Consider the following 18,883-nt stretch of genomic DNA (forward strand, 5'->3'; position numbering starts at 1 on the left):
GGCTCAGTACCACAATGGATTGTGAAGAAAACCAGAAACAGGAGTGTAGGTAGCAGAAGGGGAAAATGATTACATAGATTGTAAACTCTCTGGAGGGAGAGGGACTGTCTTTTTTTATTCGTCACTATACCAATGCATACCGCAACGGGGTCCTAATCTGTAAGTGGGGTATCTATGCATTACTGCAATACATATAATTCGTAAAGGGATGGAGGAGATTACATTAAAGTTTGTGAGTTTCCCTTGATCTCGGGGATGTTTGGTCTCAGAAGGGACTGAAGGATTGAGGTCAGGTTGTATTTCTGAAAGAATGAATATCACACCATCCACACCACTATTAAATTGTCAGTCAAGTTTAATGCATCATAAAGAAGTAAAACTACATTGGCATATTTAAGACAAACACTTTTTTTCTATGCACACTATCCACTGGACAGTCCCCTTTTCAAAATAACTACTTTTAACAGTCCAAGACACGTCTTCAGAAATTCTTCACATGTTCAACCTTCCATATTTTCCTTTTTTTAATTTGTCTGAGAAGAAAAAAAAACATTAAACCTGAAAACACTTACATTGCAAGCCACATTAGAATGCATAATTGGCATACAATAATCAATGTATAACAATTGTGTTTTACTTAGTTCACTTTGTTCATCAATAAAAGAATATAAAAATCTTGTTCAACTGAGTGTTAAGTGTATTAAAATAGATTTGTATAGTACTGCACAGTTTCTCCCGGAGTTGTGAAAATGGTTGAAGGGACCATGTGCTGCCTAGTGATGGGCAACTGAAAAGGCCAGTCCCTCATTTTTAAAAAAATGACATTCGGCACCATGTCATATGCTGATGTGAGAGACTAGCTGTGTGTCATGCTCTAGTGGTTCCTTGCTTTTTGTTTTGTTTCATACCTGTTGTGCTAAGTAACTAAAGGATCGAAGAATGGAATCAGTGGTTGTGTGAAACTCTGCATTGTTAGAGGAAAAGGGGTTGCCCATCACTAACTTCCGAGGTAGGCCTCAGGATTACAGGACAGGCCTGTGGCCTACTAAGGCGCCAGACTGACCCTTGTAGCATCAGGAAGACTTGCTAGTGAAACAAGCAGGAGCTCTAGGATTTTCTCAGACTAATGCTAAACATTTTCAAATGTGTTACAAATCAACAAAATTTAAAAAGGAATTAAGTTTCCAAAAACCCAGCAAACCCTTAATTTTCCACAGTCCAACTCTCCCCCTAAATTCTTGCTATTATCCAATATGACAAACAACCCCTTGAGGCAGTTTTTTTTTCCTGTACCATTTTTGCAGATATTCCTGCAAACAAACAAAAACCCCACCAGCTTTTTTCCATGTTACCTATTTTTACAATAAAAATGCAGTACAAAAATGTAAAATTATTTTTTGGCATATTATCTGTACTGGCAAGAAAAGAAAAACAATCTTTATTTGCTTTTATTAAAAAAAAAAAAAAGTTCAAAACATAACCAAAAAAACCCAAAAAAACGAACCCAACCTGCCAAAGCTATCCACTATATGGTTTATGCTAAATCTTGCACAAAAACTCCATGAGAAAAATACATCAATAGCAAAATAAGTAAAAAGGACCTGCAAAAAAGTAAGGAGTTTTACAGTCATACCTCTTTAAATACTTCAGAACGCATATACAGAAGCATCAGCATGAAAATACTTCAATATTTTACTAGAAACGCTAACTTCATACAGTTTATTATTTAAATATCTGCAATTCAGCTATAATACTGAAAAAAATGATCTTTTTGTTTTAAAGGCTCTGTGAGCGTCCATGACGTCATTCTTGTCAAACAGCCCATCTTCAGTTCACCTGAATCAGCGAGGCAGACCTTGGTCACTTTGCTAAGAATCCATGTCAAGTCCTAAGTAGTTCCGGCTCTTTTTATATTACCAGTTTCCTCCCTCAAACAGCTTTAAGCCCAGCTACCTCCCTACTAGTTTACTAACTCTTTGTATTTAAAATTTTTCCCTTTAAAGCAAACTTGTAAAATTGTCTGCCCTCCAAAAAGGATACTTCACTTTCTATCAGCCATACTATTTCTTCTCCTTCTTATTCATAAATACATTAAGGCCAACATAACAAAACAAATCTCATAAGCACTGAAGGTCTTGGCAAATACAAAACTGCAGCAAAATCTGCTCTGTGGGAAGTTGCTGCCACAGTGACCTACAAACTGGACTGATTGGCTTAAGTTCTACATGTGTAAAAAATGAGATTGTTTTTTGTTTCCTTCATTTCCCGTTGTTTCGGTTTAATCTCTCCTTTGCGCATGTATAAAGTTTTTTTTTTTTCCATTTTCCCCAGACAGCTCTGTCAGTTGTTACCCTGTGATTGCTGCAAGGCTTTGTGCATGGCAGCAGAGGCAGATGAGGGTTTGATCCAGGGGACAGTTAGCAGGGAGGAGGTGGTGGTTGTCGTCATGGTAACCTGAATCATCTGCTCATTTTGTATCAGTCTAATGAGAGTTTTGAGACGTTCCAGCGATGACTGAGTCCCTTTCTGCTGGGCCAACAGGCTGTTTTTTAGCTCTAAGCATTTCTGTTAGAGAGAGAGATGGAGAGACTGAGAATACATTCAAATTGGCATCAAACATCCCCCCAAACATGCTTTACATGTCTGGAGAACATGTCCATCTCAAACGAATTACGTTCTCCTTTGGGGATAGCAGAAACGCAAGCATAATTAATGGAGTAATACCCACTGGTGCATATAGTGCATCACTTGTCTTAGCAACAATATTCATCTAAGATCAAGTATATACTGAGGGCACTTTTGACCATATCCTGTTGAAAGACAGGAAGAATACATGATCGCGTGATGGCGGTCTACAGATTTTGTTGGCATGGGTTTACAATGGCCACATTACTCAAAAGTGGCAAAGCCATCAGTAAGCACTGTAAGTCTTCCCAAATGACTTCAGTAAAACCTTCAGGTCAAACTACACTCTGATGTGTTTTGTATGTGGCCCATATTTACAGTCCATTTTAGGGAGATTAAATAAAGTGGTGTTTGTTTTAAATCCGTTTACTTAAAGCCAGGCAACTTAGTAACAAGGATGCCAGTAACAACTTCTAAAGACAACCTCAAATATTTTTCAGGTATAAAATGTTAGTTTAAGGGCCACTATTTAATGTTCTACCATGGCTAGAAACAGAAGCCTTATCCTACTGGGAAGGGTATTTCTGGCTTTTAATGGATGAAAGTTCCTGTTTCTCTCTCCAATAGGTCATGAAACCCAAACCAGTTACTGGTCCAGGTCTGCATATTGTCTCTCATGGGCCTTGGTCCAGAATAGTTTTAGGGGAGAACATTCTGCAGTTCTTGGGAAGCAGGAAACACTTACTTGACTTTTTTTTTTTTTTTTTTAAGGTAGCTGTTCAGAGGTTTGGGATTTTGGAATAAGCCTGGGGGGGATGGATTAGAGGGCAGGTGAAGTAGTCCCAGGTGAATAATAAATGCATGGGTCTGCAATTTATAACAATATCACAGTCACACATGGTGTGTATGGGGTTTTCCACTTAATTCAATTGGTAATTTACTTTTTTAGTTAATCTAAACCTCAGGAACCAAACATCTTTGATTGGATAAATATTATCAGAGGCCAAAATTGCCATTTAAGAGAGAATGCTTCCCACTCAAAGGGCCTAATTCTGCTTCTGCACCACTCCCATTGACTTCAATAGCAATTATTTTTATACATATATATACACACACACACACGGTAGTTGAATCTAGCCCAAACTCTCTTTCATTCTGAAATTGCTAATCCAATTTCATTTCTCTAACCACTAGAGAACACTCCACCCCACAGAGACCTGTCTCCGTGCATGTGTTAGTTTCCATTAGAGCTGATGGTGGTTATGTACAGTTAAAGAGAGTACTTCCCACTGTGATGTCTTTTAATAAGTTATTACTTTTCTTTCCAGTCTGTTTTAAATGTGATAAAATATTTAACATGCCTCTCCTGGATAACTGCAATGGTAGAGCAAGTACTGACCAGTTACTGTTGCAGCTGCCACTTTAATTTTCCAGGATAGAGAAGATTAAAATATGTAGTTACACCATATTACAAACATACAAGCAAATTCTTAGTAGTAGTAGTTCTATAGTTTGGGGGCGGGGTTGTGGTCAAATAGCCATGCCTTAAGTAAGTCCTTACAACTACTGGCAACTAGGAATTTAGGTTCTGAACTCGGGCTAACACTCTTTAGAGTGGCAGGGACTGGTAGAAGTAGTGTACACGCATACCTGGAATCACGTTATGCTTGGTGACCCCATCTAGCAACACTTGGTTCTAGTTCTTGTAGGAGATGCCAAGAACACTACTGTGATACTAGACCTTTTGAGAGTGGTGATGATGGTCTTACCTGCCTAACCTCATGCTTTTGGACTGATACACAGACTCTTGGCACTGGAGCAGCTGGTCATGCACAGATCTTTCTTATGAAAGATGGGAAGTGCTATACTGTATTTCTATAGCTCTGACTTGTGTATAGAATGGGACAGAGGATATGTTTAATTTTGTTTTCTCATTTGAGTGGGGAAGCGCTCCAATAACAGATCTGCCACTGCCTCCTTCTGCTCCTCAACCTGCCAGTGTATCTTGCTCACTCCCCACAAAGAGACCCCCATATATGTTTCTTTGTAAAGAAACTATTCACACTTGAGCATGAATAGTTTGTGAGCATAACTCATTTCCCAGCCATCAAATCTCAGTTTTTCAAGCATAAGCGCTTTATAACCAATTCTGTAGGAGACATTATGCCCCAGTCTGGAGTCTTACTTTAACCGCATTGTTGAGAAGTCTCTCTTTCTCTTCCAACTGCCTATGTTCGCTCTTCAGCTCGCTGCCTTTCTTTAATAATTTTCTCTTCTCTTCTTCTTTGACTGTAGAACAATAATGTTTAGAATGTAAATGTTAAGATACAGACTGAAAAAATGGTCTGCACTGACTCATGAGACTAGGATTAAGTGTTCTAGATAGAGCACTCCATAGGTCTACCCAATCCCATCTCAAAATGCATAGCCAGAGAAGCTGAGTTTCCAGTTGCACATAAGACAACTCTCTATCACTTTTGAAATGGTTCAAGTACAGGACAGACATTATTCCACAACACACCTTTGAGGTGGATAGAGAATCCCTATTTTATAGATAGGGAAACTAAGGCAAAGAGATTAAATTACCTGCTCAGGGCTACACAAATTCATTTAAGGAGATTTCCTCTCACAAATGCTAGGTACACAGTTTCAGACAGTCATGTCTTTATTAAATCAAAACCAATACTTTTTAAAGCAAAGGCACTAGTTCTTATCAAAGACTATGTTCACACCAAGTTTCATGTTTTTAGTCATAAGCAATTTTTACACTGGCCTTGCACTTTAAAGTGTAATTAGAATTAGAGCTTCTCTTAAAATGTTTGCAAACAGTAAATTTGCCAAAAAATGCATTTTTTTGACAAATTTGACAAAAAGTGCAAATTTGTGAATTGGGGTCAAATTTAGTGAACAGTTTTGGTCGAAAAAAAGGAAAACAAAAATTTAGAAAATGGCTAAAAGGTTGTTTTGAAAAAAAATCAAAACTGTTTCAAGACAAAGTACTGAATGGAAATGGCCGGTTTCTAAATGAAATGTCAAATCAGAACAATTTGACATTTTTGAATAGACATTCAAAAGGTTTTATTATTAATTGTTCAGATTTGTCTCCAATTTGAAAAAAATGTATGTTTTTGTCTCTTCCAAAGTTTTTTTCTTTTCTTTCAAACTTTTTAAAAGAACAAATTAATCTTCAATCCATGACAGAACATGGAAAACTTCAGCTGAAAGGTGAATGTTACAGAAAATTATGTGTGTGAGAACAGGGGGCTGGGATGAAAAGCATTTAGTAATACTGACTGGCAGGCACTACCATTGATCTTATGGAGCTTTAGCTCTTCCACGCATCTTGCTAACATGAATTTATGCCCTCTGAGTTAGACAGTCACTCCCATTTTAAAGGTGAAACTGGGGACTAGAGAGCCTCTTATCAGGAATCACGCCATTCTGTACCTGTTTTATGAGTAACATAGGAATGAACAATAGCCAGAGTTCCAGTCCATGGCACATTTTCATCTTTCTTTAATACCTATAAATCCAGGGAACAACAAAAATTAGTAATCCACAAAGAGACACACACATACAATTCATGTCTTCCCACTCACCTCACAAAAAAAACTTTACTATTACAAAAAATGGTATAATTGGAATTGTAAGTTGTAAACTGAAATGCAGTGGAAAAATTCTGTAACTTTTATTTTACTTCACTGTAAACAGTGTCACTACATAATTGCTAGGATGGGGTTTTCAAATCTCACACTTGATCACCACCAAAAGGAATTATTCTCCAGCCCCTTTCATACAGGCTTACACAATTTCCAGGAGAGTTAGAGGTATTTTGCCTACCTATTAGGTACAGGCCACCACTGGAGATAGAATACTGGACTTGATAGAGAAGAGAAGATAGGCTGGTTCCACTAAATGTAAATACAGACCAGCAATTCTCTTTGACATTTCCAAAGAAACTAAATAGTAATTTTTCCTAGGGGCTAAAGCAGAGAATTCTAAGGAACAAAAATTAAGCCCGCTCATTCTAAAATTTAGCAACATTGTTTTACAGTTCTTACAGACCTGGTGCTAATCATTTGGCTTGTGTGAACACTGTTAGAATTGCATTTCTAAAATGGTTATCAGTAGCTGCATATAATAAATCTTATAAAGAAGATGGTGTACTCTCCTTCCAACCTTCAGATCCTCTGGTGCATTGTCTGTGCATGACACTGTCTCCTCCGTCTGCAAGAACTACATTACTTGCTTTGCAATTGTACGTACAGGTGGTTTTTATATAAGAAAAACGTAAAGGAAATGAACAGCCATTTTTAATCTTTCAGCGTAAATCTTGAGGGATGCAATACCATGAAATCAAGAAGGGAAAAAATGTAAGGTATGAGACCAATGCTGTAAAACTACCAGGCAACAAAAAAAGCAAATTACCGAAGAAACTTCAATGCAGTAGAATCTCAGCGTTACGGACACCTTGGGAATGGAGGTGGTGTCCGTAACTCTGACATGTTTGTAACTATGAACAAAGTGCCGTTCAGGCTCCAGATCCAGCAGCTGACACTTCAGGCCAGGCTCCAGCAGCAGCTGAGCTCCCTACTCAGCACTGGCAGCTTCCTTCCCTGGGTTGGACTGAGTTTGCAAGCTTGTCCCCCTCCCGGCTGTGTGTGTGAGTGAGAAAATAGCGTGTCCCACTCCCGGCCTGTGAAGGGGGTGTGTGTGGTAAAAACAGTGCATCCCCCTCCCGGTGAGGGAAGAGGGAGAAGGGGTGAAAGTGGCGCAGACCCCAGCACTGCTCCTGCTCTGTTGGCTCCGGCTGCCTTAGGCTGGCAGCCCCAGCTTCATCACCTCCTAGCTGTAAGTGGCTGCCCAGCACATGGGGAAGAGGTGGGGACAGGCAGCCCAGATGTACCTACTTTTAAGATGCAATATAGGCACAGTACATTACTTGACCTTTTTTTAGTCTTTGCTGCTGCCTAATTGGTTACTTCCGGTTTCACATGATGTCTGGTTGACTGGCCAGTCCGTAACTCTGGTGTTTGTATCTTTGAGCTTTTACTGTATTACTTTTGATAATCTTGTCTCCTTAGCTAGTATTGTAGGCTGAAACAGCCTCTAGAATTATGATGTGCAAACTCACTCTCTTTTTTCTTTTCTTGGAATGACTGTAATACACATGCCTCAACTCACTTACCTTTTGTTGGCACTTTGGGCAGGCCCAAACCCCTTTGGGGACAGTTTTCAGAGGAGGGTCCAAGCAATTGAGATGATATGCTCTTGGACATGTGCCACATGGTTGCAAGTTAATGCCACGCTTACATGCTGTACAGTGTTCATCGTGGTGAATTTCATTCTGAAAGAGAAGAAAAGGGTAGGTTGGGTCAAGTCAACTCTTAATGTAACTTTCCACGAGCAGCACTTGGAGCCACTACTTTACTAGACAGACCGTTCAAACACAATATCTCATTTTCAAAAGCTTCCTGGCTGCTGGAGAAGGAAGACAAACAATTTTGTACTCATCAACAACAAACGAGCAAAATTCAATGAGTTGAAACAAATAGAAAAAATGTGAAATAATCAAACAATCACACAGACAGCAATCAAACACAGATATGAATCAACTAATGTTTCCAGCCTGCAATGTTATAATTATTCCACTCTGTTTCTGGGAATGTGTCACTGTCACTTCCAACACACATATATCACCAGGTGCAGTTCTATTTTGATGAGTGGGCCAATGTCATTATGTGGCTCACTTGTCCTTCAAGTCCCCAGTAAAAGCAAGTAAGCAAAAGTTTCTGGGGGGAAAAAAGCACAGTTCCAAATCTTATGCACATCGCCTTGAAGAGCAGGTAGGGAAACAAGTATGAATACAACTTTCTCCCACGTGCCCCCTCACAAATTTCCTGTAGAGGGCCCCCATCCCTCTCTTCTCTATCTTGTTAATTATTGTTTTCTGATTTAAACCACACAGATCCACTATGACAACCTTTCTCAAATAAGACTGATTAGTACTTTATCTGCAGTTCATTTTATATATTGCTAAGTCTCATTAACAAAGTTACAATGTCATGTAGTAAATTGCTATGCTAATCTGGTGGCAATGTAAATTACTCTTCATATAATTAAGTACATTTTAATAAAAGGGAGACTGATTTTGGAGCTCTCATGGTTTGTGAATCATTACACAAAAACCTCAATTTTCCTACTAGTTTTCGAGGAAAAAAAGTGATTTATTGAAATAAATGTATTCTATAATCATGTTTTCATCTTTCAGAATATCATTTTTACAAAATTTCATGTCAGCTTTATACAGTATCATATCCTAAACTCAAAATTACTGTTGTCCAAAATGCCTCTCCAAAAATGTCAATATTAGAAAGCACTATTAAAAATGTCTAGATTTTAACCTTAAAGAGAGAGATCTACTCAAGTAGAACAGTTAATATTTTTCCTAGATGTTTATTAATACCACAAAGCTAAACCAGCATTTTCTCAATCAATGGATTCTACAAAGTATTAAATTCAAACCTGTGAACATGAAAGCACACAAGTTCAACTTGTTCTGAAATTCTGTTTTAATGGCTCAAAGATTTAGGTAAACTGGAGAGATTCCAGAAATGGTAGGAAAAAAGGGAAAGAAAATATTGCAATTTTGTACCCTGGCAGAGACTACAATAATTAACAGCAAGCACTGTATTACATGATGATGAGACAGACAGTGGTAATATACAAATCTTGCTAAACATACCTTCCAACATGGATCCTCATTTGCTAGCACATGAAAGAAGGGCAGAGAACAAGTTAGTGGGCAACACATCAGTGCAATGAATTTTAGTCAAGCCATGACACAAGTGATGAAAGAAGGGAGGGGGGGGGAGGATTATAGCCAGTTATTTTAATGTGGACATGAGAGAGCGACACTTGAAATAGCACCAATGAATATTTTAGTATTCAGAGCTGCATGTTATTTAGGTTTTAGGAATTGGGCACCTGAAACTCTAAATGCTGAAGATGTTAAAAAATTTCATAGTACCAAAAGGTTGATGTCTGTCGTAAACATCCAGTGGATAGGACCTGTCCAGGCTTAACTAGATAGGAAATAAATCTTCTTTAAGGGTTTGACTCTTTCAAGGCCGAACACTCTGGCCCCCAACCAGCAGAGCACTTAAGCAGGTGCTTACCTTTTCAGTACAGGAGTAGTCCCATTGACTTACAGTTAAGCATGTGTTTAAGTGCTTTTCTGACTCATGGCTAGAATGCTCAACACCTTGCAGGATCAGGCATTATATTATCATCAACCCTTCAACATGAGAATCGCTCATATCAAAAATGTGTGTCATGTTTTGGTCTATTGCTTAAATGACTCTTTAATGGTTGTAGCCCAAGCCTGATGGAAGGAGTAGTTAGAGGTGGTTGAAAAACACACTGCATTTTTCAAGAAACTGTTTGGAAAAAATTCATTCTTTAAATTTTTTTTTCACAAAAGCAAGTCTGTAATTTCCATTGCTGAGTCACAAAACACTTGGGCAGAATGCCTCACTGAAAAGCCCTAGAATGTCTCTCCTCCGCTCCTGTAAGTCAGCTGATGGAGTAGTCTTTCTTTGGGTTAGGGAGATGGAAGTGAGGTGGAAACTTCTTTCTTGTGCTCCTTTTCTGATCACACATTATCTGGTGTGTGTTTACATACATCTGGCAGACAGAATTTGATCCACATGCCCAAAGCACCACCTGTATGCATGCGCGCACACACGGAGCACAGTGAAACTATGATTATTCAGATCAACGGGGGACATGAAAGTTATCCAGATAAGCAGAGGCGTGGATAATTGGAGAGTTTTTTGATATAGGCGATGCACATCAGGGACATGACCTCATTTCAGCTAAGAGATTTTTCCCAATAAACAAACTCTGAATAATTGACATTTCACCGAGAATATCACAAGCACCATTCTCGCCTACATTTTTTGTAAAGGAAGAGCTGTTTCCTGCACACAGTTTTCTTTAACAAATATACAATGCTTTTCAAAAATAAATAAATCCTTTTTGGTTTGCATTTGTCAATAAAGTTGGCCTACTCTAAGTGTCCACTTTTTCCTCTTCTACCTGCTGAAATGACCTAAACGGAGAATTATTTTTAAAGGGAGGACGGTATAATAAGCAAGGTGGTAAGCTACGCAATGAAGACAATTAGATTAGAGTGTAAGTTCTTTGGGACAGGGGCTGTCTTGTTTTTCTGTGTTTGTACAGAGGCTAGCACAATGGGGTCCATCACTGGGGCTCCTAGGTGATATCACAATACAAATATACAATAACTAAAGCTGTGAGCTATGTAATGAAGACAGACAATGGAGAGATTGTTCAGCACAGCAACAGGGATTTTAGGTATTAGGAAGAATAGTTATAGGGCTTACTAAAATAACTAACAATTAAGGTAAAACAGTGTCATATCCCAAGCAGTTTTGTGACAGTCATGCCACTGAAGCTTTGTCACCTGTCTAAAAACATGGACACACAGAGGAAACAAGGACATTTACTGGGGGTCTGAGAGTAACCTAGCTAATGTTCTCTCTAGGCATGTGTTTACAGGGAAACATAGGCATCAATTTTAAGTTGTATAAGAAGAGTAAGGAAAATTTGATATCAGCAACATAAGAAGAAAAGACCAAAGCAGGTCACAACTTTGCATCTGTATTAAAATGGCACTTTTAATTGCGCCTTAATACTTACAAATAAATTTTTATTGTTGAAAAAGGATAAAAGTACCTCTAAAGTACTACAGTGTGCATTTACAGTAGAATCTAAGTTGTAGCAGCTGCATCGGGGAAAGAAATATTCACATCTCTTTACAGTCTTCCTCTCCTCTTCTGCAATGTATTCAAGCCTCTCATCCTCAGTTCTACACAGCACTGTCCCCCCTACAATGCAATTTTTGTTCCCTTCTATGCTCTGTTTAATCCTCTCTCCTCAACTTTCCCTCTTTCCACTCTCGGTTCTGTGCCTTTTCTCACGCTGCACCTTATGCCTGCCACTTATTCCTTCTTCCCATGAGCTATTACTTTTCTTCTCCAAATTTCTCTCAGTGTTGCCAACTTGTTTTTATCATGAAATCTTACAAAAATGTGGTGTTTTCCTTAAAGCTCCAGCTCCTGGACTCATTAAGTACGTGAGAATTTCACTTTTTCTTTGAAAACTAAGTTTCTAGCTCTCATAGTTATAGAGTACAGCTGGAAAATGTGAATCCTAAAAGCTGAAAACCAGAGATAAATTAAAAGATCCCCTAATTTATTTTTTTAATCTAATCCCATAGTTTTTGAACATTTGGGATTGGCAATACTGCCTCCTTAACATCTTCTTTTTCTCTACAACATTAGAAACCTGATCTTCCACTGATTTCCCAGGGCTTTGGGGGATCAGGCTCTATATCCTTATGACCCCTTAACTTTAACTTTTGTTTTGCTGTGTAACCATCTATGCATCTATGTATAGCTATGCAGCCTATGGTACTCTAGAAGTAATTAATAACAAATACAACTAATAAATATTTAATACCACATCATAATAGCAATGTATTCATTTAAAAAATACTTACCTCTCGCTGAAAGGAACAAGGGGTTATTCAAATAATTTGATGCAAGGCGTTTCCGCTGCAAAGGGAGAGAAAAGAAGCCATACTGTCATCTCAAGAGCTCTGGCTCTCTTATGCTTTTCTACCATCAGTCTCTAAGGAATTTCCTTCATGCATAAACAGTACTCAAAAAGCTAATTCTGAGAGGCAGAATATAGGCTGCTTAAGGCTCCTCAGATGGTCAACTAAGCCATATACAGCTGCATTATTCATCTTCTAGCAAGGTTTTTATAGACCAACTTTATTAGATTTTATTAACAAGCGGTAAATGAAAATTACCAACATTATTGATTGGGCTTCAGGAGTGGTTCCTGGGGTCTGTAAACAGTACTAAAAAACCTGGCATCCAAACAACATTTATCATAAACCAATATGTACTAAATTGTTGCTGCAAGACAACACTTTTATTAGTGTCAATAGAATTGGTGATGAACTTCCCACAGGAGGGGGAAAGAAGTCACCACTTTGTGTGACAATTATCTGCATTTGATACAAGTAAATTTTGATTGCAAGCTGTACACAAAGGCCTTGGGAAAATATTTCCCCCCAAACATTAATGTGTACTGCCTTTAGGGTGTCAGAGGTCATTTCAGTCTGAGAGAATTTCAAACCTATGGACACCTGTTCACTAGGAACTTGACTGAGACAACCAAATAACATCCCAGCCAGTTACCAGATGATAACAGCTATTGGTCACTAGAAACCTGGGTTCGTAATCTAGAGAATAAAGGTCTCCATCCGCCGTAGATGCTTTCCTGACCCATCCAGTTCCTGTGCTGTGAGATTGCAAAGAGTGCTGTACTCCTCCAATATATGTTGTTGAATTCAGGAAAATCAGAGTTTTCTTTCTAACAAATGATTTATTCAGCGGTTAGTAAACTGCTCTCTAATGTCATGCTCTTCAGAATACATGAATGTCTGGATGGCTAATGAATTTTCAGCTGACATCTGTTCCTTCAGAAAACATTCAGCCTGAAACACAGCCTTCCTTCTGTTTTAAAAAATATACTACCCAGGATGGAAGAATGGAATAATTTCTTAACAGCATAAAACCCCCAAACATGCTTCTGGGCAGAGATTTAGCTGCAGAAACAGAAGTCCAATTTGAAACAGCAACTGCATATTCACAATCCAGGAGGTTAACAGCACAATGAAGCACATTTTCTTGGCTCCTGCAGTTTGGTGGAGGGGGCAAGTAAGAAGTGTAATTTATATGCAATTTCAATTTAAACAATCATGAATTAAAGATCATCCACTAGATCAGTTGTAAATTAAACTGCACCAAAATGCCTGAAAAATGCCACAAAATACCTCAGCTCACTGATCAGTAAATCAATCTGCGAAGCTAATTGATTGGAGGAAAACCGTCTGCTTCCATTTTATTTGAATGACATTCCCTATGGTCAGTCCTTAATGACAGCTCTTAATGAGGAAAGAGCTGGTCAGCCACATGAATCTCTCATTTTAAGATTCTTTCTACATGCTATTCTTCACTTCAGGATATACTTTTGAGAATAAGTCTAATAAGAACCAAGAACTAGGATATGATAAATGTATTAACCTCCTCATCAACCCTATACAATTTAGTTTCTCAAAAATACTCCTCAGATTAGGACCAAAAAAACCATGCAACATACATTTTAAACAATCCAGTAGTAGTAAACTTCAAGCCAAATGGACCTTATATAAGACAACACAAATAAAATACAAATAATACTGAGGTCCCTATTGTGCTGGGCACTATATGTACATATAGCAGGAGACAGTCCTTACCCTGAAGAGCTCACAGTTTGAATTAATAAGATAGAAAAGGTGGGGAAAAGGAAGCATCAACATTCCCCATCTGTAAAATAGGGATAACTGAGGCAGAAAGAGATTAAGCGATTTGCCCAAGGTTACAAAGCAAGTCTGTGGGGGCAAGAATGGGAATAGAATTCAGGTCTCCTGAAACCCACTCCACTGCCGTAAACCGCAAGACCAACCTTCCTCACAGATAAGTCACTCAACAACCCATTTACATTCTGCCTACCAGTTCCCTTCTCTCAACAATCAGCTACCTCCCCTCTACCACATTGGCCAAAATAACCGGAAATCTCAAAAAGTTGGTTTTGCCAAGAGTCTGTATTGCTGATAACTTGTTAAGCAAAATCCATGTCCTTTGGCTTATGGCACACAGGAAAAACTAATAAATGTTGCTTATATGTAGAGCTTGCCAGAAACCATTATTTCCATTCTATGTGAGATTTCAATTTTTTTTATTCTGAATTTCAACTGAACGGTAAAATTTCCAAATTCCCTGTGGAACAAAGATTCTGAAAAATTTTAATTGAAAACTATCATAACATTTTGTTTAGATAATGTCTAATAGCTTCCTTGTCAACATATTTCATTTTAGTATGATAAAAAATTATATAATTCATTTTGTTAACTTTTATTACATTAAAATATTAATTTTAATGATATAAAAGTAAATCTACATGATAGGTGAAATGCTTTTAACCTTTTCAAAATATTTTACCATTATCAGAACAAAATCAGAAAGTGAAAATGTACTTTTTTTTTTTAAACAACCCAAGCTTTGGATCCAATGCTAGACTAGGGTCAAATTTTGTTACACCTCCGAAATCTCATTTGTGTGAATATGGTAGTACTGGAATAAAAGAGCAGAAGTTAGATGTCAGGGTTTCACTTCAGAGTTCCTTTACTATCAACAGGACCCATAGGCACATTAGTTAATAACTGCTCATGAAAGGGCTAGATTGTCTTCTCTGCTTTTTCACTGACAAGTATTACATGTGTAGCAGCAGTGCAAGTTTCAACTCACTGACCCATCACTGTTCTTCAGTCCTGACCTGGAAAGACCATTCTCTATGGGAAAGAGAGTAATTAGGTCCCATGTTTATTTAGCCTTTTTTGGCCTCTGCTCAGACCATCAACAAGGGTTCCAGTTAGAGCCAAATGATGTTCTGATGTGAAAAGCTGTTGCCTAGAAACTGAGATAAAACATGTTTCATACCCCCTCCCCCATCAATCTCTCTTTTAAGTAGATGAGGTTCCTCATTCATATGTACTTTTGCAATAAGAAGTACTTAAGCCTTTTATTGGCATAGAATAGAACTGTGTTTAAAAAGTGAATGATAAAGTACCTCAGTTTCCAAGAGTCCGCTATAGGCTGGATTTGCTGTGCTTCTTCTCTTTCTTTCCTGACGCTTGCTCTGGATTTCTGTAACCATGGAAAGAAAAGTTCATTGTGTGTTTTTCATTCATCGGGGAAAAATGTAGATCTAACTTGTTAAGCAAGATGCTCTTGCCCCCAATGCCTTGGGCATTGTGTTCAGTTTCAGTTTCTACAGTATAATTGGGTTGCCTCAGCATTGATAGTTGCTGCAGTTCAAGGTCTGATATTACTAAGCCTTTCTTATAAAATTCAAACACAGGCACTTTTATTTCATCTTCCTCCAAAATAGGCTTGCTCTGCACTAAAAGATTTTATTATGATCCCTTCAGAAACATTTAGAAAGCACCATCAGATGGCTTTCAAAACACTACCAATATCTGTTATTTTAAAAAAAGAGCATATCAAACATATATCCCTTGCAAGTTGTGTCAAGTAAAAATCACAGGGATATTTTGAAATTTTACTTTATACTGGTTTTGTTTTCCTCAGGTTAGGAGGGTGATGAAAATCAGGATCATAATAAGAAGCTAAATTCAATCTTAACTATGGACTGATAATTTGTCTGTCCATAGTATACAACAATATTATGTTCTTGTGCATAGAATGCAGTATCTTTGTTATTGGCAGAGGCAGAAGTAAGGTCTTCTAAGGTCATCATCATAATTGGAACTCCAGATGCACCGAATCACAGTCCTGTTTAGAAGTAGGGAAACACAGGAAAACTCTTGTTTTCCTACACTAAAAGGGATTTAGGACTAACATTGGCTGTGAAAAGTAATGCGGTATGTAATCTCTGTATGTAGATAGGGTAAAATCCTGACCCCATTGAATTAATAGGGCCAGGATTTCACCTGGTGTATTTCACTTTATTCTTTGCAAACTGCTTGTGAAAATGGAGAAAGATGTTTATTATGTCAGTGTATTTTACAGCTTTCATTTTTCAAATCGACTAGTAATCTTGGATGCACCATTTCTGGGGACTCAGCACTTTCTGAAAATCAGGCTCCTGAAACGTGTCAAGTTGGATACTGAAAATCACTAGTCACTTCTGGAAAAACTGAGGCTTACATACACTATCTTTTCTCATTGTTAGTCCTGGTGAAAAATGCTAGAGACTGAAGTCTATGTATTTACAGGCAGCAGCTGTGCAAACTTTTCCTCAATGTCATGATATCATGACCATAAGAGGTTACCTCTAGTAGCAAGAAATTAGTTCACCCCAAATGCCCATCCAGCCTTTGGCTTTAGCTGAGGTTGCCAACAAGTGTGCTGGAGGTTTTGTTGATGTGGACACTCATTCAGTAGGAACTGGATTGAGAAAACTAAGCTCAAATCCCCCACGGGGCATGCCCAGTCACCAGATTGTAACAACTTTTTGTCATTGATGCTGGATCCAGGATGCACGCTGGTGACCCACTCTGGTGAAATGTTTGGTTCTCGCCACCAATGCCACAAGTATGTATGTATGTATATTTATTTTTTTAAAGAAAAAGCAAAAAAGAAATACTTTATGTGAGTGTCATACATCAGCAACACATTCATTGGAAATCAGCTTTGTCCCCAGGGAAGCATCAGTCCACTACCACCATCACCAATTAACATCTCTTGTAAATTGGTCTATGCAGCCTATATTGACAATGTATCCTGAGTGACATGTACCTCTTACAAAAATCCAACACAAGGTTCGTGTGTTCCATTTACTACTTAAACCCTCAAAAGAGGGTGCATGTGACTCAGGTTGACTCTCTGAAGAGCAGTGTGCTGTTCCCAATGAAGGGAAAGAAACTTTTCTGGAAGTTAGCAGGAAGGGTTGCTAGGCTGACGCATATGCTGCAGAAGTGGGTCACAGCCCATAAGTTGTCTAGGGCTCTGGACCATAAAGTAAATCAGTACAAAGGAAGGAAAAAGATATTACATAATAGAGTAATGATATCAAATAAGTTTTAATGAGTCTGAATATGCTTTACGTTTTTATTTCCAAAAGCATAAAATTGCTAACCACATTAGAAACACTAAAAATAAGCTGAATTTAATGACCAATACTGCCTGACAAACAGCAGTGACTGGTAACAGTAAATATGACAGAGGACTGAAATAATAAAATCTCAGGAGTGTGAAATCTGTTGAGGTACTTTTCTTTGACTGTTGTAATCACCACTAATTGTGAAGAAATACCCTTTCCATAGTAAATGGAAGCCATTTATTTCGAAGTAGTAGGAATATTAAAAAAAGTGAATTTGTCTAAAGGAACTGATTTTGCAAGATTAGAATAGTATGTAGATTCAAAAATGTAAGTCTTTGCACTTACAATATAAGGAAAAAAAATTGGGTGCTACCTGGTATTTTCAACATAGTGGCATCTAATTAGCATGTTTTAATGAAACCAAAGGGCAAAAGAATTATGATATGAAGAGCATCATTTTGAATAATTTTAGTTTGCACTTTATCATAATTTCAGATTCTGCCCCATTTTCCTCAAATATAAAAGAGAACATGAATAATCTCTGACTAAAACTTGCAATCATCATCTGTACTTTTTGAATTATAAGAGATGCGCAAAAAATGCTCTCAATTAATTTCCATTTCAATCTATTTCCATTAAGGATTAGGAAAGCTGATGTCTTAAATTTTCTTTAAACTGCTTTCAAATTTTCAGTCTTCAGGACACTAGATAATTTTCTAAAATGCAAATATAAAGAGAAAAGCCACTCTGGAAAAACAAGCAACAAAATTAAAGAAAACCTACTGCATATTTTGCCATGATATTGTTATTAAAATGCTACGGTCTCCCTGATGTACTAAATAAAAAAAATCAATGTACTAGAGAAATAGGAAGATGAGTGGTTTTATTAAAAATACATAAAAATCAAATTTTCCAGTGGTAATACAGGCTCTAACTCAGATACTGAAGTACATGCCTGATTTTAAGCATGAGTAGTCTCACTGATTTTACTAAGAGCTTGTCTACGCAGTGGGGTAATGCTCTTTACGGGGTGTGATTTCTAAAGTGCACTAACATGTGCATTAATTGGTCTATGCAAACCCTGCTGGTGTGCATTAAAAGTTCCCTGGGGTGCTCTGTAGTGCTGTTTTAAACAGTACTACATTAAAGCCCTCTGGAGAACCTCTAGTGCGCACCAGCAGGGCTACATGGACCAATTAATGCATAACACATTAGCGTGCTTTAGAAAGTACGCCCCCTTCCCCCCCGCCCCCCCCCGTAGAGCACATAACCCCAATGTGTAGGCAAGCCCTAAGACTACTCGCATACTGAAAGTTAGACATATGCTTAAGTATCTTCCTGAATGGGAGCCATAAGATAGGAGCTTAATAAATTAGTTAGTAATTTATGATTCAATCATGCAAAATCAAAGGCCAGATTCTCAGCTGGCATAAGCCCCAGTGACTATGATGGAACTATACCAATTTATACCTGCTGTGGATTTGGGTCCAAGTTT

General features: G+C 37.9%; 1 protein-coding gene across 1 annotated transcript in view; it reads right to left on the bottom strand.

The window, feature by feature from the left end:
* Positions 1-1,428: 1,428 nt before the first annotated feature.
* PHF21B (PHD finger protein 21B) overlaps positions 1,429-18,883 on the bottom strand; it is a 208,163-nt gene continuing 190,708 nt past the window's right edge. Inside the window, exons 11-17 of the mRNA XM_024204428.1 lie at positions 15,394-15,470; positions 12,212-12,266; positions 9,371-9,393; positions 7,814-7,972; positions 6,073-6,148; positions 4,811-4,914; positions 1,429-2,565 (exon numbers count right to left, since the gene is read on the bottom strand). Of these exons, the coding sequence (XP_024060196.1) occupies positions 2,341-2,565; positions 4,811-4,914; positions 6,073-6,148; positions 7,814-7,972; positions 9,371-9,393; positions 12,212-12,266; positions 15,394-15,470 (719 nt within the window). The 3' untranslated portion in view covers positions 1,429-2,340. The remainder of the gene's footprint in view (positions 2,566-4,810; positions 4,915-6,072; positions 6,149-7,813; positions 7,973-9,370; positions 9,394-12,211; positions 12,267-15,393; positions 15,471-18,883) is intronic.

The sequence above is a fragment of the Terrapene carolina genome, unplaced genomic scaffold (assembly GCF_002925995.2).
Source record: "Terrapene carolina triunguis isolate 2854851 unplaced genomic scaffold, T_m_triunguis-2.0 Scaffold112, whole genome shotgun sequence".
Classification (NCBI taxonomy): Eukaryota; Metazoa; Chordata; order Testudines; family Emydidae; genus Terrapene; species Terrapene triunguis.